Source organism: Sceloporus undulatus, chromosome 2, assembly GCF_019175285.1.
Source record: "Sceloporus undulatus isolate JIND9_A2432 ecotype Alabama chromosome 2, SceUnd_v1.1, whole genome shotgun sequence".
NCBI classification, from domain to species: Eukaryota; Metazoa; Chordata; class Lepidosauria; order Squamata; family Phrynosomatidae; genus Sceloporus; species Sceloporus undulatus.
The window spans coordinates 153,792,912-153,820,266 of record NC_056523.1 but is presented as its reverse complement, the minus strand read 5'-3'; the positions used below and the strand labels follow the sequence as shown (position 1 = coordinate 153,820,266).

Sequence of the window (27,355 nt, the reverse complement as noted above, 5' to 3'; positions counted from 1 at the left end):
CTTACAAACTGTTAACATCAAAAAGATTCCTTATAGTTTAGATATTCCGTACAGTCTGAGACTGCATAACTTCACTTGTAACAAAAATAAAGTATTATAAAGGTAATTATTGTTCAAATAAATAAATAAATAAACAACTGTGCCAAGCCACATTACATGTAAAACATTTTATATCCTTAAAATAACAGAGTGTCTTCTGAAAAGTAATGGGGGCGATTGTTGCACTCCCCCCCCCCCCCGCTCCAAATTTGGGGAATGTTTTTCTCATGGCTTCAACATTTCCTGAATTGTTTACTATAGACAGTCAATACTATATACTATATTCAGAACCTTATTTTGTCCCACACCCAATACTTTCAGCACTTTTGTCACCTTACTTTCAAATGTTTACATTGTCCACAAGATCAGAGGTTTCCCGTTTTTATGGTCATATAACGAGCAGTTTTTTCTACATTTCCGCCTCTTCTTCCTGTTACAGTGACTATTGACTGTCTTTTCATACTAAGAACAACCTTTCCCCTTGCATACTTTGGCCAGTGTTCCTTGGCCACCTGTAATTGTCAGCTAAATGGAAAGTGGAGATCTGTGTTCATAGAGTGGCAGCTTCATTTTTTCCTAGATGGACATATTGCAGTAGCTGGAAGCTACAGATGAAATAGGATGGAAGCATGGTTTTTTAATAACACAGGAAATGTTCAGTAACTAATGTTGCAATGGAAGCTGAAGGTGATGATGGATTTTCCATAATTTTGAAGTTAATGAAAAACAGAAAAACAAAAGCCCTTGAGGTTTATAATTGAGAAGATGCTGAAGGGCGGGGTATAAATACAGTAAATAAATAAATAAGATGCTGCAGGAACCACCACCTCCTCAGGCTTTTCTAATTTTGTTCAAAATGAAATCATAAGTGCACAGTGATGATGATCCAGGGATGTACACATGTGACATGTATGTAATCTGTTTTCCTGCACATAATGTCCTTGATGTTTGGTCATCCCTGGAGATGAGAAGGCCTGAAAAAATGCAGCACACACACAAAATGTGGGAGGGTGGTGGGAGGACCACCAGACTCCTAATGTTGGGGGAGCTGTTCCTCTTAGCCCATTCAAACTTTTGTCATAACAGCAGGAGCAGGAAAGGTGTTTCCTCTGTAGATATTTATTCATTTTTGAGGGAGGGAATGGAATGAGATGATGATACATGTGAGGGACAAATTCCAAGGACAAACTTAGTGCTTTTCAAAGGCACTCCCTTGTTCATGAATGCAGTGACCACTACCATTACAAAGAAGATGCTGAGGCAGAAGAAGAGATACGCTTACCTAGCTGAAATTTCAACTTTGAATGAGGTACTCCCAGTTTTCATCTTCTGCTCTTGCAATAAAGTACTGTGCTGCATCTCAAATATTTGATGATAACATAGACTCATCAAGGGATATATGAGCTGAATTTTGGGACAAGTGGCCAAAAGAAGTATACAGCCTGGATCTTTTATGATCATGAACTCTTGCACGCCTTACTGCACAATCAGGTGTCTAAGTATTATGTGTACATTTGTTTAAATAGTTGTAGTTTGCTTACATTTCCTCAAGGTGGATCTTCTCTTGTGGGGACAGTAAAATTTTTTCCAAGCAGTCAAAGCACCTGAGGGGCTTTTTTTCATTGCTGTGCTAGATGAGGTTGCATAAGTGTCCTGTTTTATGCGTCACTGTTGCTTTAATGCAACAAAAGTGTACCAATACATTCATCTTTTTAAACACAAAACAAGTGGTAGGCTTAACTCTTATTCCATGTAAGATGTGTTAAGTCCTATACAGACCGGCATTTTGTGCTGGCCTGTGGGCAGAGTTAGGGCGCAGCATCCACATGCTGGATACCCTAACCATGTCCCTGGGGTGCCATTTTGGCACATGCTGATCAACATGACACACGGCATCATGACACCCCTCAGCTATGGTGCCCCTTGGAGGGCACAAAAAGGAGCTGCTTTTTGCATCTCCTTTTTGCGCTCTCCACAGGCCATATCGAGGCCGCAGTGTGAGGTTGCCGTAGACCTAATCTGGCCAGTAAAGGGGCAGCTGCAGACTGCCTTTTTGGGGCGGTCTGTATAGCTCCTTAGTTAGATAATTACTAAGGTAATTAGTAAGATAATTACTAAGATAAGTTAGTTCAATCCATTTTATAAAAGTTAGTTACATCCATTTTATAAAAGAAACGATAACAAAACATTATTTGTCTGGTTTTGTTCATTTACTCTGCTTTCTCATCTGTCATGTTCTTTCCTGCATTAGCTTGCAACTGCAGCCAGTGTTTGTTTTTAATGGGACTGTTGGAGCTGGAACTCAGAAATAGAGTTGCCATCCCTGAGGACCTCCAAACCGGGAAAAATGAAGGACAATTTTTTAAAATGTAGGACTTTTTTTTAATTTACTGGCCAGGAAATTAAAAAAAAGGTCCTACATTTTAAAACATTGTCCAAGGCCTCGCTGGGGCCTGGGAGACAGCCTCCCAAGCCCCAGCGAGGTCTTGGAGGACTCCGTGATCACGGAGCCGCTTCCAGGCCCTCTCCGGGGCCTGGGAGACAGTGTCTCCCAAGCCCTGGCAAGGCCTTTCTAATCCCAAAACATTGTGATATCTAAGAAAGGTTCAGGCCTAGATGTTCTGAACAAGAGGGCCCTGCACAAAAGCAATTTTGATTAGAAGACAGGCACAGACATTTGTTTTGGTTGGTTGGTTGGTTGGTTGGTTGATTATTTATTTATTTATTTATTGCATGCAATCTGTATAGATGCTTTGCACATATTGGATTTTCCCCTCCATTTCTTGTTAAATTAGAAACATTAAAAAAATATCATTTTTTAAAGGCAAGATGGTCATGTCAGGAAGCCAAATTGAGTGTAATACTGACTCTCTGCAGACATGTGCCTAACTGGTGCCTGTATCGGTTAGAAGAACAGGAAGAATACACTGAGTTTCATCAAAAGAACTAGATATATTGAGCTCTGTGCTCAGTGTGTTCCCTTACTTTGCTGGTGTTTATATCAAATCAGATCGGACACTGCAAACAAACTCTGTTTTCCAAGATATGACCTAATGAGAAGTAATTCTAATTTTTTTTCCTGTTCTTTCTCCCCTTCCCCCAGGCAGGAGAAAACCTGGGCTGAAAATACCTAAAGAAGCATTTGAACAACCACAGACAAGCTCTACGTATGTATATCTTTAACTCTCATTTTGGGGGACAGGACTGTATGGGAGGAAGAGCGATTAAGGTTGGGTTCCATCAAACATTGTTTTGACTATCTAATAAGTCATTATTTGTGGCTGCCACCATTACCATCCCTTGAAACCTCAGGCATAGGCAGGGAAAGCTTGGGAGAAGGGCAGGGTAATCTCAGAATCCTGCAGAAATAGGAGGAGAAGGCAACAGCAGAGGGAGACTCTTCCCTTTTGGGGAATGATTTTGTATTCTCTCTTACCTGTTTGGAAACATCAGTGGAGATGAGAGTACTGGGGCAGCAACCTGTGTGGTGCTTGTTTGGCAGAGGGGTTAGGGTACTTGCTACCCAGCAAACTGGCAAGTGAATTTATGGCTGCTTAGGCTGAAGCCATTGTATAAAGGAAGGGATTGCTCATGCATTTTTTACTATTGAGTTTTATATTTTTCCTGGAGTTGCAAAGGTGTACTGTTCAGTAATCAACCTGTCACTGTTTTGGGGAAATCAAGTCTCAGTGCAGATTATCCCCGTTTAATATATATTTAATATATATAAATGGCTGTATTTGAAAGGATGTTGACTGTTAGTGGAAAAGGCATGCTGTTAATAATACGAGCTTATATGTGTTGGATGTGACTGATTTGAAAGGAGAATGGTTTGTGAATAACTCTCATTTTGGGAGAAAAGTGGGATACAAAATAAATAAATAAATAAATAAATGCTTCATAATGATGCCCAAAATTGATAGAAACTACTGTGTATTCACAACAGGGCTTTGACAGACCTTTTAAAAATGTCAAACCTGGGTGTTTATTAAAAGTGGCTCAAGATAGCATATGAGGGGCAGGTCATTGAATTAGGGAAAGAAATCACCACTCATGTTGGAGTATGTGCTTGCTTGTGGGATCTTGACCATAAACTACCATTTTCTGATTGCTTTTACATCACATACTTGTTGGCTCTTTGATCAAATTATTACGTTATCACATATTCCATGATGATTAGATCTTCTATTTTGTGTACAGGCCTTAAACTCAGGGTCAAGACAAGAAATGACATCTGGTAGCTCCTCACATGAACTCTAAAACACACCAGACAGGAAAGTAATTCTGTCTTTTGGGTTAGTGCTGTCATAAATTAGATAATTTGCCATCCTGTTCTTGACTTAGAAAGTATATTCACTTCTATGCTTGGAGTTAAGTTATATGACTTTCAGCTAAACACATCTCTGCTTAGATTTCCCTGTAAAGAAGGGCACCTTGGATCTTTGAAATTTGCTGGCTTCCTTATTATATGAGGAAGTGATGTTTTCAAGTCTTACTCCAAGTCTCAAGTCAAGTCTGTACCTTCAGGTCTCACCTCGAGTCTCAAGTTCTTGCAAGATACAATACTTTCAAATCAAATCTCAAATTGAGTCTAAAGTATTGGAGCCAATTTAATATAAAGAAGGGAGGTGGGACATTTTTCTTGGAGGAGAACAACAAGCATGTTAGTCAGTAGGCTTGAGGTGGAGTATTGAGGTCCGCTGAGCAGCCTGTCCCTGCTCCACATTGGAGAAGCTTTCTAAAGCTTTTCAAAAGCTTTACAAGGGTTCTTCCACCCTAACACATTTGCTATTCACCTCCAAAAAACATGTCATGTGCTCTAGTGCTAGGTCTTGTCGGTAGCTTGAAGTGAATCAGGCCAAAAAGTCAATTGCCAAAAATATACAAGTCACAAGTCTAATCAACATGTCATTTATTGCCAGGCCAAGTTGGGTCATTTAAGTGACTTGAATCCGACTTGTCAACTTGAGTCTACATTACTGCTCTTAACCATTCATGCTATTATGCAAGAAACTCTTGGCTTTCATCATGGCTTATATGAGCCAGGCCTTTCTGGCTCATTCCTTCTATCTGGTACTAGACTTAGACAAGAGCCTGTTGTTCTCACCATCATGTAGCATGTTTGCAGCTTGCCTTTTCTCTTAGAAAGGGTGTGTTTTAGGTGATGGTGCCTTTTTGACTGCAGGCCTTAAGGATAAACATTTGTAGTGCCCTCCCTCCTTCTCCTCTTTATGCAACAGACAACAGAGCACTCAGCAATGAAAAGAAGCTTGATCTTCGCTAGGACTCTGATACTGCTATTGCAGTCAATAGAAAGTCTTGTTAAGATGTTTCCCTGATGCGAGCTTAAAATTTCTTATGGACAACAATTTCTGTCCTCCATTCTCTGTTCTGGATTTCTTCTTTGATCTTTCAAAAGGCCTTTCCTGTATTATCAACAGATTCTTTAGCCAGCAACATTATTGACCTCCATACTTGGACACCTAAGTGAAATTAAATATGCCCATGATAGAAGAGTATCACAGATTGATGCAATATTTCTTGAATGTGGAATTATTTAGACTTGGAAAGAGGAAGGTGCAATAATAAAATTTTTAGTGGGATTGTCAGAATGGGATAGGATTTCTATAATCCAGCTCTGAGGAAAGAGTAAAGCTACTGGTACTTTTATTGACAGTTTAATCATCTATACGTATAATAATAGGTAGACCAGGGGTAGGCAACCTTTTTGAGCCGGGGGCCGGGTTGCTGTCCCTCAGGCGACTGGGGGCCGAAGCTGGGGGGTGGAGCTTTGACCTCCGGGGCGGGGCCACGTGCAGGGGTGGATCTCCACCCTCGGGGGTGGGGCCACATGCCGGGGGTGGAGCTTCCACCCTCCGGGGCGGGCCTGTGTGCTGGGGGGTGGAGCTTCCACCCTCCAGGGGCGGGGCCGCATGCCGGGGGCGAGCTTCACCCTCCGGGGCCAGGCCTCCCCATTTTTGCTGGCCCCTGACGGGGCCCTAGGCCCCATCACAGACCAGCAAAAAAGCTGGGGGGGGCCTGCCAGTGCTGCAGACCCCCTGGAGGGCCCCAGTGATGGCACCGGGCCTTCCAGAGGCCCCCAGCCGCCATGGGAGCCCGCCTGGAGGGCCCCAGAGATGGCACGGGCCCCGCAGAGGCCCCCTGCCGCCCTGGAACCCTCCTGCAGGACCCCAGAGACGGCAGCTGGCCCGGCAGAGGCCCCTGCCGCCCTGGGAGCCCGCCTGGAGGGTCCCAGAGAGGCAGCGGGCCTCCAAGAGGCCCCTGCCGCCCTGGGAGCCCTCCTGCAGGGCCCAGAGACGCAGCGGCCCCCACAGGGTCCCCTGCCGCCTGGGAGGCCCTCCTGCAGGGCCCCAGGGACGGCAGCGGGCCCCGAGAGGCCCCTGCAGCCCTGGGAGCCCTCCCAGGCCCCAGGGATGGCAGAGGGCCCCACAGAGGCCCCCTGCCGCCCTGGGAGCCCTCCTGCAGGGCCCAGGGACGGCAGCGGGCTCTGCAGAGGCCCCCTGCCGCCCTGGAGCCCTCCTACAGGGCCCCAGGGAAGCAGCGGGCCTGCAGAGCTCCCTGCCGCCCTGGGAGCCCCTGGAGGGTCCCAGAGACGGCAGCGGACTCTGCAGAGGCTCCTGCTGCCCTGGGAGCCCGCCTGGAGGTCCCAGAACGCAGCGGGCTCCCCAGAGGCCCCCTGCTGCCCTGGGAGCCCTCCGCAGGGCCCCAGGGACGGCAGCTGGCCCCGCAGAGGGCCCCCTGGCCGCCTGGGAGCCCTCCTGCAGGGCCCAGGGATGGCAGAGGGCCCTGCGAGGCCCCCTGCCGCCCGGGAGCCCTCCTGGAGGGTCCCAGAGACGGTAGCGGGCTCCTAGAGGCTTGCCGCCTTTGTCGCGGCGGCCCTCTGGGCACCGCCATTTGGGCGGCAAAATGGCGGCGAAATCTCGCGCGCGACCTCCCCTGAGGTCGCGCGAGACTTCGTCGCCATTTTGGGCGAAAAAATGGCGGCGCCCATAGCCCCAGAGGCCGCTATGGGCACGCATTTTTTTCGCCCAAATGGCGGCGAAGTCTCGCGGACCCGTCGGCCGCCATTTTGCTGCCCAAAATGGCGGCGCCCAGAGCGGCAAAAAGCCGCGACGGGCGGCGGCGGCGGCGGCAAGAGCCGCCGGGGGCCGGCGGCCAGGCCTTCGCGGGCCGCATCTGGCCCGCGGGCCGGAGGTTGCCAACCCCTGAGGTAGACTGTGTTCTTAAGTCCACAGTAAGCCTATTCTTTTGAGGTCCAGGCTTAACAAAATAGTCAAGATATGTTGCTGTTTCCATAAACAACCTATCATGCATTCATTTGGTTACTTTGGGTGCATCTACATTGACAGGAAAATCCATCTTATCTTCAGGTTACCCATTCGGCCGCAACCACAGGTTTGTGTACACATACAGAGCAAATTTGGGAGAACTGTCCACACAGTTCTCCCTTTTGAACACATATAGTCTGATAAATCGCTATATGTGTGGCTGCATCGTTATGGCTGCTCTGGTTCTTTTTCCTCTGCCTCCCCCCATGTGTGCGAATGTATGAATTTCTGAACTCCCTGATGTGGTGAATATCCTTCTCTCACACACATTCAGATTTTCTTCTCAAACCCAGGATAAATCTCCACATTTTCTCCCTCTGGATTAAAGCCCTAAGGTGATGAATAAGGCCTGAATATTGCTCCAGTTGTCCAGCACATCATTTGGACAGTTGTGAAAACTAGGCGAGACTGTTTTATTTGGTCAGTATAGATGTTCTCTTTGTTTCCTTTGGTAACACCTAGTACAATTCATTTTATGTTGGACATGGGAATCAAATGGGTTGTTGGACTGCATTCCAGAGGTTGTTGGACTGCATTTCTCAGCATTTAGGGAGGGGTGAATAGTAATCCAGCAATATTTGGAGATCTACAGGATTCCTGCCCTTGCCATACATTTCAATGTATTTTCTTAGCCATGCTTCACATGATTAACAACTGATGGTGACAAATTGGATGCATCAGTGCTTTTCAGTAGCTACCACTTTCTTTCTTTGCTCTGAGATACAGAAGGAGGTATGAACGTCATTAGCTATTTAAAGCATACTAACTATTTAATAATAATAATAATAATAATAATAATAATAATAATAATAATAATTTTTATTTATATTTCCCACCTCTCCCTGCGGATCGAGGCAGGATTACAGCAATAAAACAATTCCATGTAAAATACAGTCGTTAAAACAGTAACATTACTATTCATTCATTCATTCACTAAAATAATGGATCATCAACTAACATTCACACTAACATTCATACAATCAGATCAGAAGCGGAGTATTTAAGATCTCTTATAAAAGATCAGGTGGGTAGGCCCGCCGAAAGAGATCTGTCTTTAGTGCCTTCTTGAAGGCATCTAAGGTGATGATAAGACGGATCTCCACAAACTGTTCCACAAACTGGGTGCTGCAGCTGTGAATGTTCTGTAAGAAGTTGTTGTTAGCCTGGTTTTTGAGTACTTCAATAGGTTCGTTCCAGATGTTCTGAGAGTGCGGGGCGGCTTGCGTAGGGAGAGGTATTCCCTCAAGTAACTCGGGCATTTAAAGCATGCAACAAAGGAAAGGACATCTTTAATATTAAAAGTTGCAGTCCTAATTTAATCCCATCAATGAAGGGTGTTCTCACATCCTTAATAACAGGAAATATCCAATTCAAAATGGAAAAAATGCTGTGGCAAAACTACTTTGGTCATTTGTATATGCTTTTTATCCAGTATGTATGATGCTTCTCCCATCACCGGGGCCTGGGGGCCCCAGGTGTATAAGCCAGTTGTTTGTCTGTAACTTGGTTCGGTGGAGAGAGAAATCTCTCATAGGGCTGGGAAACCCGTGGTCTATCTTAAGGTTCAAACTAAAGTATTAAAGGACCAAAGAAACATTATGCTTTTAACAGGCTTAGTTGCAGGTAACTTCCCCATCTGGTCCATCAATCATTTGGGAGGCATATAAACAGGGAGATCCTTCTTTCTACCTTTTGGCTAGAAAAAATGTTCCCTGAAAAAGAGGTAGTTCTAGCCCTCTCTGCCAGACTTTTCATATCAAAGGTTTCCTGCTTGGCAGGTATTTGGAGTCTAGGGAAAAGTGTGTGACATTCAAGCAGGGCTGAGGATGTCCTAATCCAGGAGGTTTCTAACTTGAAAAATAATAGATTACTGCTAACTAAGTCTATCTATATCTGTGTACCTTTTGTTTGAGATACCATTATGTACCACCCTGCAACTGAAATTTATTAAGTTCATAGGTAGAGAGAGCCAGTGTGGTGTAGTGGTTTGAGCATTGGACTACAACTCTGGCCATCAGGGTTCAATTCCCCACTTGAGCATAAAAATCCACTAGGTGACCTTGGGCAAGTCACACTCTCTCAGCCTCAGAGGATGGCAATGTCAAACCCTTTCTGAAGAAACTTGACAAGAAGCCTCTATGATAGGTTCCTCTTGGGGTCACCATAAAGTCAAAAATAACTTGGAGGCACACAACAACAACAAAAAAATATCATGTACTTAGAAACAAAAATCATTACATTTATCCATGTAAAATCCCGTTAGTGTTTTCTGTGTCAGGCTAGCACCTGAGTAGTCCTTAAAAAAAGAATGACTGACCCTTTATGTCCCACTATAAAGAAGGGATTTATGTCAAAGCTCACTTTAGTCGTAGCTATTTCTGGCATGGATTAGATAAAGTCTCTTCCAGGCTGCCTATTAATAGGAGGGTATTTCTTATTTATAGAAAAGATGTAGGTTCTTAGGGTTACCTGTATTCATTTGCTTCTTGCTGCATCATGTAATCTTTCATCGCTTTGTTCTCACTCATTAGGATCCATTGGAAAGATTAGTTTACAAACTGTCCTGTAAAATAGAAGCATCGGCCTAAATACCCTAAAGACATCAGATCCCATCTGATCTTGAAAATTAAGCAGGATCAGGATGGGAGACCACCAACAAATACCAGGCTACATTTCAGAGGAAGGAACAGGCCAAACCACCTCTAAGAATTCCTTGCCTAAGAAAACTGTATGAAATTCATGGGGTCACTATAAGTCACCAAGCAACTTGAAAGCACATATACACATGCAGTAAAGTTAGTAACATGACATGTTATCCCATTAAGTATTGTATGACATCCTGAGGTTTAAGGGGAAGTTGTCACCTTGGATCTGATTCATAAACTAACATTCCTTTATATAAGTGTGGAGTGTGTAGCTGGTTGCATTAGAGAGAGGCAAGATGGTTTGTGCAATACAGCTAATCAGATTAGAACAAAGCCTGAATGTACAAAATTTAAAGTTAACTCAGATTCTTTGAAATACAGATTACCCTTTTTCTAGATATACATAGATTTGCTAGTAATTCATACCAACTCTGTGAAGTAGGATAAGCTGAATTATGGATCATAGGTCAGTGTTACAGTAAAGGAGCTTTCTTTGTTGTCCATCTGATTCCTGGGGTATTGATCTACTCTAAGATATGGGTCAGGATGGATTTTCATGATCTGAAGAGTATGAAAACTTGGTTCAGGATGAACTCTTCATCCTGACACTTGGTGTAGGAATAGAAGATGCTTCTCTGTGTGTATTGGTGGTGGTTGGGAATCCTGGGACTTTTACTTCCAGATGCACCTCTGCAATCCTGCCTCAGAGGTACTCCTGAAGTTGTTTTTTGTGTATCATGTGAGGATGCAATATGTATCTCCCTCCGCCACTGAGCCCACAAAGTCCTGGAGCATTTTACATGTGGGTCTTCAGGATCCCAGTTTTATTAAACTAGGAAAAAAAAACCCTAGATGCAGTGTAAAACATTTATGACATTGAGCAGTCTTGGATTCTTGTCCTGGATCCCTTTGAAATTTCTTCTGCCCAAACCATCTTGGTTTGTGCTAAATTTTGCTTAAATGTTCTTTTAAGCTGTTCTGACCACAGCAGTTCGGCATGAAGCAGCAACTAATTGCCAAACCTACAACGGTTGTCTTTAAAAAAATCATTAATTAAAGACTTGCTCTTCTGGCTGACTTCACTGGTTGGGTGCCATCAAAGCTTAGTGGAACATCATGAGAGCAGAGACCCTATTGCTTCCCAGATTGAGCAGGGAGGAGACAAGATCAGTGGCCACTAGGGATGTGGTTACCTAGTAAAGTCAGCTATGACTTGTGAGCAACTAGTGGTGTAATGGCATGTACTCCAAGCACAAATTCAAGGCATGTACAGGTATTTGATTTGACTCATAGCACAGTGCCCCCGCACCATATGTGGGCGCACTATACGCGGCTTTCAGCTTATGCGGAAGCTGCTCTGCAATGAAAGTAATGGTGTGTGCATTGCCCTGAGTTGTGAGCACGCACCCCATTGTTTCCAATGGGGTGCCAGCATATGCAGATTTCCCCTTACATGGGGGGATCCAGAACGTAAGTGGAGGGTCCACTGTACTGTAGAAAGCATTGGTTTTTAAAAGCATAAAGGGCCACTGCTTCCTGCTAGAATAAAACAGAGATTTTTTTTTGAAGATGAAGGAACATGAATAGTGGCTATTTTTCTAGGGATAGGAGGAAGAAGAGCTGGATTGATGATGTGGTCAGTTCTGAAGTATTGACCAGATTGTTGACATATGATATTTGGGACAGAAATCTCTCCCCATTTCCGATCAGGAACCCTTTAACATTACACAATTATTGTGGTGGGATTACCATGACTGTATGCCATGACTGTATATTGTGGGATCTTGGGGTTTGTAGTTTAATCAGGGTTACTAGAGGAGTTCTCTAACTGGGAATTCTAAATTCCTCTCTGTACACTACCAATCTCAAGATTCCTTTGGATGCCACCATGGCAGATCACAACATGTAATGTGAAAGGGCTCTAGCTATCAAATCTTCAGGGTCTGACCTTATACAAATGTGTCTGCATTGACCACAGCCTCTGTGAAGCCCTCTCCAATTTGAGGACTTTATTCTGTTCAAAGAGGGCAGAATCAGTAGTCCTGTGACAAGTTCCCCCCCACTCTAGTTTACAGCCAGCTTATTATATCTTTAACAGATTTGGAAGTACTTGACAGTTACTTCCTTGTCATGGAGAGGTCAACCTTTTTCTTCTGAAAACTGTTGGAAATGTTTATGAAGATGAAAATTTTAACTATATGCAGAAGACAGGTTGTGAAAGTTGAAGATATTCCTTAGCAACAAGCTTGTGGAAAATGTTAAAAACCCTTAATTCTGGGTGAGCCTTCAGAAGCATTGTTGGCTTGCCAAATGCAAGTTTCATTAACCCCCAATAAAAGTGTATGTACTTATAACAGCAAAAGTTGGTGAGTGTATATTTGTGTTTGCATATGTGGTCACATGCAGAGTTCTATATACAGTGCGCCCGCGCCATACGCGGCTTGAGCATACGCGATCAAGCCACGCGGGGCAGAAGGGGCGGCACGTCCCATTCATTTGAATGGGCGCGTGCACCCGTTGCGCCCCGCGCGCTGCCGTGCCGCCGTGCACGAGCCCCATTGTTTCCAATGGGGCTCGAGCATAGGCGAAATTCGCCTTATGCGGCAAGATCCGGAACGGATCCCCCGCGTAAGGCGAGGACCGACTGTACATGGATTAAATTTCTAACAATCTTTCCATACTTAGTCCCAGCACATGCTCTGAAAAAGGCACCTAATACACCAACCAACATTATGAAAAATAAGCAGGCTTCAATCTGGATGAATTACTACACATGAACCCTTTCTATGACACTTTGAATTCCATTGTGGAAGAAATGAAGGCTGTAAATAAGATGCCTTGGGATGAGATTACTGTATTGATATGAATTCTGAAATACTTCAATTAATGTTTGTTTTGTCCTGACTTTTTGTGTCCCTTAGGCCACCTAGAGATTTGGACTCCAAAGCCTGCATCAATATTGGTGACAAGGTACAGTGATAATATACTACACTTTTTATATATAGGGTTAGGAAGGAGGTGAATTAGAACAGGGAATTAATTGTAACTTGGCAGTCCTATTATTGGGCAGAGGTCATTTAGCATCTTTTTCAGTAATCACACTGTTATCTATTCATCTGTTAAAACTAACATTTAAAAGGATTTATTATTCTGTAGCACAGAGTCTGTTTGTTTGAGTTCTACTTAAAAAGTATATGAATGTAGCATTTTTCTTTGCAATTGCTTGCTTTATCTAGAGGACTGAGTAATGCTAAGAAGTATGTGGGACACTTACTGTGATGCAGCTGCCTGGATACCTGGTATTCATGTAGTTCAGGGATTAGAAATTTACAGGTGTGGTGTATGTGTGTAGGGGGGAGGTTGGGGGGTTGGGACACACCACTACTCCTAGGGATTCAAAGGACTACCTCTGCTCTGTATCTGTGATTTTCATCCTCCTCATGCCACTCTCATTTTTTTTGCCCCCAAAATGGTTGGTTGCAGTCCCACAAGCTTTTAGGCCTAGAGTCTAACAGGACACGATTGGCCATTTTGGGATCATTTTTATGCCCTCCCCTGGCCTCTTTATGCTTAGGTAAGCTTTACAAAACAACATCTACAACTACCAGAAGTGACTTCCATTTCCTTTTGTTTTTGATGACCCATGACTATAATAGTCTTTCCCCATGATCCAGAATGGCCAGCTGTGCCCCCTGGAGGCTTCTGGATATGCTATTAGCCAACATCCAGCTAAAAAATTGGGTGTGGGAGCCATTCAAAACTAGGTTTAGAGCTCTAAGTGGAGTCTACAGGCTACACTTTGCCCACCCCTACTGTGGCAGATGCATGCTGTCCATCAGTTGCCTGTCTGCAGATGTATAGATGCATATTCTCTTGCAGTAGTTTCCACAGTCATGACTGCCTCTTTTCACACAACTGTGCTCACAGAATGCTGCAGTTACTGCTTAGTATTTAGAAAATTAATCTCAGGATAGCCTCTAAATCATGCTAATACATTTCTGGATCAGACAACCATCAGTATTTGTTCTGTAAAGGCATGAACAGTTGACTTAGGGGCTTATCTACACTGACTGAAAATCTGAATCATCGTGCTCTGGACTGGCCCTAGATGATGGCCATACACACTAGTCCAAACCTGATGCAATGTTGCAGCAGTATCCACACAGGCCAACTGAGCCAACATCACACTGGTCCTGCTGGGCACAGAGCCATTGTTGCTGCTTTCTCACAAGCAAGAGCTTTATGGAAAGGTTGTAGCATGTTATTGCTTCTGCTGTGGGTAGAATGGGTGCCTGTATGATCAGTGAGAGGAGAGGTTTGAAGGATCCCCGTTCTCCCATGGGTGGATGTCTCCTGGCTGTGAAACAGGGATGGGAGATGCTGTGATTCTTGACAGGTGGACAACTGCTTGGCCTGAATTGAGACAGATTTAGCCGTCCACGTGCCAAAAAGCCTATGTTCACCCTGGAGTTTCAAGGGAACACCAGGGTTTTAACCAACTTCGCTTACTCTCAGTCTAAATCAAATTAACAGGGAAAACCCACTGTATTTCCCCATAAGCAACTATGAGTTGTTTGGACAGACAGCAGTACCTTTGGTGTAGTTTAGGATTTTGCTTTTACAAGGTTTAGTAAGCCTTTAGTCAAGATCCCTGTGATGATCTTTAGGACCCACAAATGGAATCTGAAATGTTTTGGAGAATATTCTTCATTTCTCTATAGAAAGCACTTCTGTCTGTGAAGATAAAGAGTGTTAGTACTCTTTGTCATAGGCATCCCCTTGTATAACTGCAACAATGGTTGCTAAATTGTCAGGCTAAGCTGTCATTTTCATTTTAAAAGCTTAGTTCAAAGAGACATGTAGAGTCCCTATAATAATCCACTGAAGCTCTTTTCTGACTAATGCAAAGTCTCTTTTATATTTTACACATTTTTTGGTGGGGGGGGGGGATGCAGACCCCATCATTTATCCCTGCAGGGTTTGCTGGTTAGGACTGATGGTAGTTGCAGCCCAACAGCCTCTGGACAGCTGCACCTTCTCCAGCCTTAGTTTATGGGATGTAATAGTTGGTGTGTTTATTTATTGGGTTAATTTCCTGATTTCTCCTCCAAATTAGACTGAAGGTACCTCACTAATGTTTCATAAAACTAAAATAAAAAATAAATTAAACAAGTTGAAATGTGAAACCTTAAATAATTTAAAGGCATGGTTCAAAACCACTTAAAACACTACAAAACAATTTAAACAATTAAAAAAAAATAGAAATCCATGTTAAGACCATTTGAGTGGTTTCTGAATAATTTTTTGGAAAATGCAAGTTTCACTCCTTGGTCTTGTGTGGGAATAATTGGAAAACACCTGAATAAAGTTTTTCCTTGTCTTCTTTCTGTTCTATCTCATTTTCAAACTCGGCAAAAGCCATAATATTGGGTTCAAAGTAAAACATCAAATATCATTGAAATAAAATGTTTTGAAATATCCTCTGACTGCAGTATTCCAACTTGATTCAGATTATTCCTCCTGCCTTTTTTGGGGGGTGGGGGTCTTGAGAACAAATAAACCCAGGTTCAAAAGTTGTAAGCAGAAAGTTCTGTATACAGACTTCCTCCTAAAATTTGATTGACTTGTTCTGTGGTGACTCCTACTGCTCCTCCAAGGAATAACCCAGATTAATAGGCTTGGTGGTTTTTCCATGGAAGGCTGGAGCAGCATTCTTAACTCTCCCCCCTCTTAACTCTTCCCCCTACAGCTTTTTCTGTAACATCTCTATAGTGGCACCTGCTTTACTGATATTAATAGCAGCAGTTGCTCAGTGGCAGTATACTTATTGCTAAGCTCTGGCTAGTATTAGCAACTGTCTGCAAACAGTGTTGCTCGCACTGTGTATTCGATAAAGCTAGAAAGACTTGCTCCTAAGGATCTTAATTTGCAGCAGTCTCAGTGCAAACTGGCTACTTGTACAGCACACAAAATGGTAGACAATAATGGTGTGGCCACAGGTCCTCAGGCACTGAGGGAATTCCACAAATTTGATTCAGCAGATATATTTGCACTGCTTAGCTTTACAATGGATATAAAGACCCAAGTGGGCCTTAGTTGTAATACAGGCATGCCAGGTGTCTACCAGCTTGACAAGCAAGCATTCTGCAGGTGATGCAGATGTTGTGATGGACAATTTGTTTACTTCATTTAACAGCTGCTTAACAGTCTCCCAGAGGATGGTGGACTCTTTCCTTCTTTGGTGATCTTTAAACAGAGAATGGATGATCTCTCAGGAGTACGTTAGTCATTTATTCCTGCATGGCATGGGGTTGAACTAGATGGCCCTTGCAGTCCCTTTCAATTCTGTGATTCTATTAATGGCTCGACACTTTGTGAGAGGGGAAGCCATAGTAATCTCTTTAGGGAGAAAATGTTTTATATTCCCAGGAGCATTAGAGATTGTAGTAATTAGACTAATACTATTCATTATATTTCTTAGTGGAAACATTGGCCTGTTATAGACTGCCAAAATAAAGCTGCTTCGGGTCTCTTTGGAGGTATGCTGTTTAAATGATGCATGCACCCTAAGAATCCGGAAGCTGCACCAAAGCTGCACTCCAGTGCTTAGGAATGGAGTGTGGCTTTGGCGCGACCTCCGGACTCTTAGGACCCATGCATCATTTAAATAGCATACCTCCAAAGAGACCCGAAGCAGCTTTATTTTGGCAGTCTGTAACAGGCCATTGGTGTGTCATAAATGTCTTCCACAGTAAATGAGTCAAAAATGGCAGTAATGCATACTGACAATTTATGTCCTTAGACTCATCAGTATACACATCTTGGAGATGTTATGTTCATATGTGTTCATTTGTAACATTCTATGATTCTACTGGGAAAGTTCCCGAAGTAGTTTATATATCAATGATCCCTACCTAAAAATATGCAAAGTGATCTTGTAGCACCTTTGAGACTAACTGAAAGGAAGAAGTTGGTAGCCTGAGCTTTTGTAGATTTGAGGCTACTTCCTCAGACGCATGTTTTTGAGTGGGGAATCAAGAGACAGACTGTTTAAGTCGTCTGTGAGTAAAAATATCAATTCAGATTCAAAATTTTGTGGGTATGGAAATGAGGTGGTGAGTACAGTTTAGGCAAGTATCTAAAAAGGCATTAGATAAAAGGAAAGGGACAGAAGAGGGAAAAGGAAAGAAGATGTGGCCTAAATTAGGTTTTGCTGGCAGATTAATCTGGTTCTTTAAAAATACTTGTACATGTCTATATGATTTTCATAGTAGACACAATCCCCAGCAGAAACACTGCTGTTTTCCATGGCAGTTTGTAACATGTCATGCTGCCCTTAGAAAATGGAGTAATGGAAAAGTAGTAGGTGTGTATAGAGTTGCCAAGAAAAAAAGGTCTCAGAGAATTACAGAGAGGGGTTTTCATATGGCCAGAGGATATAGAAGGAACGTCTCACCATGCAAGATTACTGTATATGTTCGACTATAAATCAACCTAATGTATAAGTCGAGGGCAGATTATAGATTTTGATATGACCAGCGGATAAATCGAGGGTAAAAATGAGGGGCATGTAACAAAGGATGTAAAGGATGAAACAAAGGAAAACAATATCAAAGAACTTACAAAACTTCAGCAGTTATAACTGTTTGTGGTGACACTAAAGTCTGGATGGATGAGAGAGAGTAGGGGGTAGTCAGTGCTTCCAGGACAGATTATATTTTTGCCTTTCACCAGGGGATGGGTCTTTTTTATATATACGAGTTAAAGTACAGTACTTACATTGACTCATGGGTAAATCGACTCAGGTGTTTTGGGTCACTTTTTTGACTAAAATTTCTAGATTTATACATGAACATATACACTAATCTGTTTTTGATATTTCCACATGAGTTGGTAATTTCAGTCACTGGGATTAGGCTACTGAACTAAACCTTGTTTGGAGCTTTGTTGTGAATATCTTTCCCTTGGGGCAGCTGGACTGGATGATCTTCATGTGCCTTGTGACACTGGATTCTGAAGAAGCCCCTTTAGGCATTGATTTGTTTGAAGGGATTTTTTCCCTTTCCAGACTTATAGGAGAGCAGTTCTCGTACTTAGAGAAAATATTGCTGCAGGCTTAGTTTTAGGACCTGTACAGCTGGGTAGTGCACTTATTTGATCCTTTCTTACTCACTTTCACCTGTTGTCATATGCTAATGTCTTGATGGTGTTGCAGATCCATCAGCATTTTTGTAGCCTGTCAGAATTGTTATTCCCCCCCCCCCCCCACACACACACATTATGAGATGGGAGGAACAAGAGAGCCATCTGGAGCACAATGACCCAGTAGTGAATCAAAGAAATGTCTGATGTAGAGTGCCTTTGTTCCAAGAAAAGCATTTCCCTTCAGTCCCAAGGAAGGGAGGGCGAGAGAAAGAAAGAAAAAGGTTCCCAAAGGCATCTTCACAAATGGCATCTGCAGCAAATGTTGATTGTAGAAGTAGTCTTGCTTTCCCTAAACCCCCTGTCTGTGTTATGGTGTTTCTTGTAAAGGAGAGGCTTTGCTATCAGATTTCTTATTTTACTTATGAGGAAGAGGCTTTATCTGAAAACCCATAATAGAAAATACTACCTCAAAGCAAGAAGATGGAGAGGAAACTGAAACATGCTGGGGGATGGTGCCAGAGCTTCTATGGGCTAGCCAGAATTTGTTTTGTGTGTGGGGTCAAATGGGAGGGATGAGAACAGGGACCTTTTCTCACTTCAAAGCTATACCACTATGATTCCTTTTTAACTGACATCCTGTGGAATTGTGGGATTAGTAGCTTGCTCAAAGGCACGAGAAGAGCTTTCTAGCAGAGGATTCAAAATATCCCTTCCTAAAATACAAATCCTAGGATTCCATAAGATGTTTACTGTCAAAGTGGAATCACAGTGCTATAACTGTGTAGTGTAAATAGGCCCCAAGTCTGAGTCGGTGTGGCATAGTGGTTTGAGCGTTGGGCTACAACTCCGGACTCCAGGGTTCAATTCCTGGCTTGTTCATAAAACCGACTGGGTGACCTTGGGCCAGTTGCACTGTCTCAGCCTCAGAGGTAATGGTAAACCTCTGAAAAATTTTGCCAAAAAACCCCATGATAGGGGTATTATCTTTGCCTTAGGGAGTTGAAAATGTCTTGAAGGCACATAACAACAACAAACTTCCTAGCATATCAAAGAGTGGCCATGCTGGCTGAGGGAATAGAGAAGCTATAGTTTAAAAAAGTAATATTTTGAAGCTCTGGACAGAAAGACACACTTCTTGTGCCATTCATTTCCACTGCTGTGCCCTTGGGTAAGGTGTATTTCAGGGGTAAGAAAAACGGTGTGCACCCTTGTAGGTGAAAATCATACAGATGTCTCTTTTTGCCTTGAATTCATGTGCACAGCAGCTGAAGCGGGTGTATACATTTTCCTCTACCTCAGTGGCATTTTGTGCAGGGAAAAAAATGCAGATTTACCAACATGGAAAATATTTATAAATCTTTAATCAACCCAACTAAAAAGGAAGTATTCTAGCAATAAGGCAGTCTAGAAAGATACATTAAAAGTAATGTTTAAATGGACACTCTTGAAACAAACCCATTTTTAATGAAATTACTGTTGGCTCTGCATATCCATGGCTTCTGCATCCATGGATTCAACCAACCACAGTTTGAAAATATTCAGTTAAAAAAAAAATTCCAAAAAGGAAACTTTGATTTTGTCATTTTGTATAAGGGATGCCATTTTATCAGTGACATTGCCACCCCTGGTATCACCCGCTGTGGGTGGCTGTTGCTGTCACGGTGTGTGGCCAAAAGCCTATGCTCACCCTTTCTTTGCCATGGTGGCGTCACCTTTCTCACAAGGAGACTGCAGACACCGCAGGGAAGAAGGGCTGGGAGCCCCCAGCCTTTGTTCCCCATGGTGGTGACAGCCTCCTCACAAGGTGACTGCTGCAGCTGCGGGGAAGCAGGACCAGGGGCCCTCAGGCTTGTCCTTCCCTTCAGTGGTAGTGGCTACTCACAAGGAACCACTGCCACTGTGGGGAAGCAGGGCTGGGAGCACTCATCCCTCCCCCCAGTGAGAGGAGGGGCCAATCAGGCGTCACTCCTCTTCTGGGATGTCACCTGGTACAGGCCCCATCACTGCAGCCCTCCAATGATGCCACTGCACAGATATTGGTATCCATGTGGGATCCATTGGTATCCGCAGGGGCAGGGGTCTTGGAACCAAAACCCAGCAGATAATAAGGGTCTGCTGTATTATTTGGCCAGGTATGAGAAATACCTCCATGGTGATTTTAAAAAACATAATTGTCATTTTAACTCTGAAGACCCATCAGCCTCTTTAGAGAAATAAATCCGAAGTACAGCTGAAGTGAATTCAGAGCTAGGCCATCAATGGAGATGTCCTTCCTTTGGCTTCTTTAAAGTCGATTGCTACATGTTGGCCTACTGGTGACCTTCTCTTGATCGTATTTCTTCACAGAACTTTGAAGTCAAAGCTGATGACCTGGAGCCAATATCAGAATTGGGACGTGGTGCCTATGGGGTGGTAGAGATGATGCGGCATATGCCCAGTGGGCAAATTATGGCAGTGAAGGTAAAGTGAGACTCTGTGGCTAATCTCTCTCTATGCATTAACCTTCCATATTCACACACACAGAGAATCCAGTTTTTTCAACATTAATAGATATTGATCTGAGGTTTGAGACAAGTTGGTAACTTAGGCCTGGTACAGATAGGCGCAAAGCTCCGGCCTGGGGGCGATTTTAGGGCTCGGGAGAGCGGTGCGTCCACATACTCCTGAGCCCTACTTCACTGTCTGGGTTGCACGCGCACGCGTTCTAACAGTGTGCGCACCAATTACGTGCTTCGTTCACCACATCCAAATGGCGTGGCGCACAAAGGACGTCACCGTACTGCTCCAGGGCGCTAATGGCACCATTTTGTGGCTTCTTTTTCATGGCAACATGCGGTTGCCATGGCAACGATCCATGGGATCTCACTGCCCCTTTCTGCCCATCTGTATCCCCCTCTTAGACAAAAAAAGCATTAAAAATTGAAGGCCCCAGATAAGCAGAAGTCCATTCATCAGATTTTTAATAAATGATTTTAGGGCCAAGCATGATCAAAAGAGAACAGCAGTAATATGGGAAATAATTGATTTATATTCCAGCTGCCATTTAGTGGTACCTATTCCCAAAATTACATGCTGTTTTCGCTTTGCATTCCTTAGTTCATATTTCCATATTCAAGGATGATATCTTTCATTCCTCTCTTTTTTCATTGCTGGGATATGATTTTCGCATAGGATTCAGTTTTACTGTAGAAGTATGTGGCCATCCCACAGCTCACAGTTATAAGTGATTGTTCCTTAAAGCTCTTGGCTGAAATGTTGGACTACATGAACACTCTCAGTCTGATGCAAGGTTTCTTCAATCTTTAATATGATCCTTGTAACTTTTCCTGAATGTATTGAATTTCTAGTTTCCATTTTGATGGATTGTATGAGGCTTGTCAATTGACTATTTGCACCTTGTTTTGTGTGAACTGGAACTAGTGATGTAAGAGATGAACTATATGGGTGTGTATATTATTGTATCTAATTTGTATATTCTACGTCTTTGGCTATGTTTGGACTGTCGTGTTGCCTGTACCAGGTAAGCTGAACAAGCCAAAGGTTTTCCCCCTTCCTGATGTCCTCAAACACATTGTGGAAGCTTACCACCTTCGTTCAGTTGAACTAAGAAATTATAGGTGTCAATTAGGGAATACGCCATAATCTTAAATCAACTTCAGGTTTATGTGTGCTGATAGAGAAGGGGTAACAGGCAGAAGCAGAAGTCTTGTTCTTTTGTGTCATATGTAGCAGAGATATGATTGTCTGAACTAGGCCTTTCTTTTCTTTTTCCAAATTACAATTTCGTAATATCTATTTATGCATGTTCTATCTTTTTATTCCTATTTACCTAAGCTCTGGTTTGTTAGCAATTGTCTTATTAATCTTTGTTTTTATATTATGGAGAAAAGAGGTAGTCAAAAATATGAATAACCTTTGTTCAGTGAAAATACTGTAAAAGAGTAGAGCCAGATTTATTTTCCTAATAAATGTTGAGTTTCTCTTAACTGCAATTCTGAAATACAAAGTACTCCAAAAACCTTTTTTTTCATGGATGGCTAAGTAGTGACACCTTTGCTTTCTGACAGTTCAGTTTATATAAACTTTGTTTAATGCACAAAATTATTGAAAATACTGTATAAAATTACCTTCAGGCTATATGTATAAGGTGTATAAATGAATTTTGTGTTCAGATACAATAAATCTCATTATGTATGTATATGTAAATACAGGTATTCCAAAAGCATTTTGAATAAGAGGGAGACAGCCTGTAGAAATATTAAAATTACCGTATATACTCGTCTATAAGTCGACCTTGTGTATAGGTCGAGGTCAACTTTTGGGGCCAAAAATGTGGGTATGTATATGACCCGTGGATACGTCGAGGGTCGGACTTAAGGGGGCAGCCCAGCGTTCGCTTGCCCATGGAAGCCTACCCCAGCTAGGCTTTCCCCTGCGAGGCAGACCAAAGAGGCAGAGTCCCCAGGGCAAGAGCTCACCCTTGGAAGCCTTTCCCTGCCTGGGCTTTTTCTGCAGAGGTAGCCCAGCGAGGGAGAGTCTCCAGCGTGAGAGCCTGCCCTTGCAAGCCTTTGCCTGCCTGGGCTTTCTCCCACAGAGGCAACCCAGAGAAGGAGAGGCTGCGGGGCAATCGCTCGCCCTTCCCAGGGTCTCTCCAATTGGGCTGCCCCTTGCAGAGGCCCCGCTGTGGAGAAGCTTAGTCGAAAGACCCAGGATTCTGGAGGCTATTTTGGGTCAAAAATTTCTGGACTTATAGTCAAGTATATACGGTAGGCAATTTTATTTCATTATTTGGTAATGATTGTGCTTTTTGTGTTAAGTACCAACAAACACATACTTAATATGATCTCAGGGGAACTTTTCTGTAATGATGTCGTTGTTAGTTTTGAATAATGACATAAAATGAAAAGAATTTAATATTTCAATAACAATTGCTCAATATTTGAATCCTGAAAGCTGCCAAAAGCAAAATAAATAAATAAATAAATAAAAATAAAAAAAATGTACGTAATAACATTTTCATATATTCAGTCAATTAAAATTCTTGGGAATTAAACTGTGAATTAAAACTCTTTGCACATGATAATGGCTTTTTCCCACTGAGGATGAATTTGCAAAGCATAAATGAAAATTGATATGTTCCTTTAATTTTTAAAAGCTCTAAGAAGTAGAAGAGGTTTGTTTAATGCTGGAGCTTTAAAAAGTTACTTTTTTTGAATTACAAATCCCACAATCTTTCAACCAGCAAGGACAATGACAGCACTGACTAGAGAGATTCTGAAAGTAACAGTGCAAAAATGTAACACTTCTTTTGTGTAATACTCAGTTTCAAAAGTCCCTTGAAGATGTTACTTATCATTGCTTGTACATGATTAACCCAAGAAACAGACATAGAATTATTATTTTCATTTTCCCTCTGGTCCATGATGACAAGCCATTATGTTAATATTAGGTTCCATTGACTTCAATACCTAATTCTGGGCAAATATATCATTTAATGAACAAAACTAACCACAATGTGTTCCTAAACCCTTGTTAAGCTTCCAGTTGTACAGCAGAATCATGGTTTAGGTTAAGATCTTACCTGTAGAAGGCTTGTATGGGGGAGGGGGCACTAGCAAGGCTTAAAAGGAGGGAGGGCAGAAATCTAGCAGTACTTTTAAGCCTAATGAGTTTATATTTTATCACGAACCTCCATGGTTATCAGAAGGCCTTGTTGCTTTGCAAGCAAAACAAATTTTAAAACATGCAAGCCCATTTAGCTATGGTTTGCTTGGCGCAGGTGTAACCATGGTTAATGCCAATCAGATTCTGGAGAAGTCACTTTAATCTGTAGCTTTGAATCCTGATTTAAATCCTGTTCTGTAACAAGGTGTAAAATAGTCAAGGTGTTACAACTGACTGTATATGAGCATTACAGCTGTACAGGCCCTATCAGCCTGTTCTGAAGCTGTGCGGGAGCTCCTGTGGGTGCAGACAGACTTTTTACATAACAGCAGTATTTCCTATTCATGTTAGTCATGTCAAAGTGAATGAGGAACGCTTTACTTTCAGAGGTGCTACATATGTAAGAAGCCACTGGATTGGGGCAGGTGAAGTGTGCATTGCTAGACCTGGCCTGTCTCAGTAATTGCCCTCCACTAAATGCTCTGACATCTTAACGGTGATGGAAGAACACAGAAAGGAAAGGAAAGGGGGATAAAAGAGATAGATAGCTAGCTAGCTAGATAAAGAAAACACTTCTGTAATAACAATAATCCTTTGCCCTTCTATAGCACCTCACATCCGAGGATCTCACAGTGCTTCCCAGACTTAAATTACGCCTGTGAGGTAGGTAAGCATTATTATCCCCATTTCACCAAGGCACAAAGAGGCTTTCAAAATACATAAATATATACAGCATTGAACATGGCCTCTAATTTTGGGTGCCTAACACTTGCAGCCTAAGCCTGTGTATGCCTACTCAGAAGTAAGTCCCACTGATTTCAGTGGGTCTTTCCCTCACAGGTAAGCATGCACAGGACTGCAAGCACACCCCTTTTCCCCCCTCAGGAGGGACTAGAAGTCATTGGGAGTTAGGGGTTCCCAAGTCCACATCTCTGTTGGCTTGGACCTCTGGAGCTGGCAATTCTATTTTTAGTTGTTGTAATGTTATTGCATTTGGATGCTTCCTGCTTTTAACTTGTAGGCCACAGCAATTTGTTCTTCACTGTTGAGTAAGAAGGGCTGGAAAGAGGCGAAGCTGCATTAGGGGAAAAAATAAAAGCCCCTGAAACATGTTTGGTGCAAGGAGCCAGGTTGACTCCTTTTCTATAGCATTTGTGTCCAGTGAACTTTTGCACATGCCTGGGAGTAACAGGGGTGAAAAATAAAACATGTCCTGTCTTCCAGCGAATCCGAGCAACAGTAAACAGCCAAGAACAGAAGCGGTTGTTGATGGACCTAGACATTTCCATGAGGACAGTAGACTGCCACTTCACTGTCACTTTCTACGGTGCACTGTTTCGAGAGGTATGACTTATGGCTCCCAGCTTGTGTACTGTAATTCATATATTTGGGCTGCAGTCTTACATTGCACATAGGAAGCTACTTTGCATGTCCCTTTATACTATACATTGATAGTACTTTGATTCCACCTCAGCTACCACAGATGCAAATACTGGGTTTGTATTTTGAGAAGGCACTAGAGCTCTCTGGCAGATAATTCTAAATATGCCATAAACCTACCAATCCCAGGATTCCAGAAGGTGGATCCCTGGCAACTAAAGTGTTATCAAAGTGATACATTCTAAAGATTAGAGATACCTGGAATGAAAGGTGGGACTGTCTTCTTACGAAATATTTTTCTGGTTTTTAAAAAATATCCTTATGCATTTAGTTGCATTTCTCAGAGGATCTTAATACATCTCTGTTTTCTGTAACTATTTCTTAATGTAGGTTTTTATGAACCATTGAATAAGGATGGATTTAGCGACTGCTGTCTGAATTTTATTTGAATCTTGTTTTTTACTAGCAAGAATATCTAGCTTTAGCTATTCTTTATGCATGCTCATTTTTATTGTCTATATTATTTGTGGGTTTTAATATGCAGAATTGAAAACTACTTCAGATTTTTTTTTAGTGAAAAGCATTGTAGAAACAAAACAACAACAATACATTTTGTATGTTTGGGAAGCAACCTTGGGAGCAGTTTTCATTTAAAGGTGGCAAACAATTATGTTAAGTAACCAAAATAATAATAAATAAAAAAGCACAATCTGTAACACAGAATATAAAAGTGAAACAAAACATGTTCAGCAAACATGACAATTGCTAGATAAAAAGTACTAAAGAGGGCTCATCCTGTTAAAATGTGTCATGTGCCCTCCAGCCTGAAAAGCTTTACAAAACAAGAAGGTTTTCTGTATGGAATAGAAAGTGGCAGATGAAAGGACTTCATTACTAATGTGTGGTCCTCATTCATGCTTAGCCTGAGGGGTTATTTAAAATGGACTGTATATATATTTTCAACCCTTTGCTGGGTAGTATAACATGTAGATGTGATACTACCCAGCATCCTCACATCCTTGCAGCTCTCAGAAAAGTTACCTTTAGGATGACAACTCCCTGAATCCTTCAGCTCTTAGAGTTACAGTCCAAAAAATAACATTACCAAGATGTGTAAACTTGTTATATCTTAATGTAGTGGACTAAGGGCTATTCCCAGAACACTAACAGGTTAGGACCACTTTTCTGCCTGCTCCAAATCCTGAAGGCTGTGCAGGAGAGAATCATAAGATCATAGAGTTGAAAGAGACCAACTAATCCAACTCACTGCCCTGCAGGAAGACACAATCAAAGTACTCTCGACAGATGGCCGTCTAGCCTCTGTTTAAAAACCTTCAAAGAAGGAGACTACATCACACTCCAAGGTAGCATATTCCACTGTCGAAAAGCTTTTACCCTCAAGACATTCTTCTAAGGTTTATGTGAAATCTCTTTCTGAATAATTTTAAGACCATAACTCACTTTGGATCCTCCCTTTTCACTTCCCTTTTTGATGGAAGGGTGCACATAACCAGTTGAATGATTAAAGAGTGATTACAAATCATTCTGATTTTTCTTCTGTTTAACTGTACTGATAAAATGAAAATTGTACATGTTTATCATTTAGCCAACCTTTGCCTTTCTCTTTCTTCTGATCACTCATTTCCTCCTTTCCTTCACCAGCCCATGTTTCCCAAGTAAAATACACCCCCCCCCCAATAATTCCACACAGTAAGGACAATGTTTAGTACAAGAAACCTGGATTATATTTTTCAGAGTAATGTTCTGCTGGCATAAAATGATAATTATTTGTTGAGGATGAAATTCACATGGGTCAGTGAATTTCTGTTCTGGAAACACTTTTTACTTAATCATATTTCCTTCCCTCAGGTAAGTTAGCTTTTGAAGTTTTTCCCTCGACAGATAGAGAGGAGCCAATTTTGAGGTGTGATTTGAATTATAAAAAATAAAACAACTATGCATTTCTTTATTTTCACAATCTGGCAGAGATGATACTCCAGGAACTGTGAAAATCAATTTAGGAATTTTGCAAGAAAGGAGATGCTCTCTAAACATTAGGAAGAACTTCCTAATAGAGCTGTTCCACAATGGAAGAGACTGCTTCAGAGGGTGATGGGTCCTCTGTTTTTGGAG

The 27,355-nt window shown here is 42.3% G+C and overlaps 1 protein-coding gene across 3 annotated transcripts in view; it reads left to right on the top strand.

The window, feature by feature from the left end:
- Positions 1-27,355, top strand: part of MAP2K6 (mitogen-activated protein kinase kinase 6) — a 1,063,669-nt gene that overhangs the window by 1,004,642 nt on the left and 31,672 nt on the right. For 2 of the 3 annotated variants that reach the window (XM_042449737.1, XM_042449739.1), the window contains exons 2-5: positions 3,143-3,206; positions 12,955-13,003; positions 20,525-20,638; positions 25,067-25,186. In XM_042449737.1, the coding sequence (XP_042305671.1) occupies positions 3,143-3,206; positions 12,955-13,003; positions 20,525-20,638; positions 25,067-25,186 (347 nt within the window). Of the gene's footprint in view, positions 1-3,140; positions 3,207-12,954; positions 13,004-20,524; positions 20,639-25,066; positions 25,187-27,355 lie in introns of all 3 variants that reach the window. The other variant, XM_042449738.1, reaches the window with a different exon arrangement.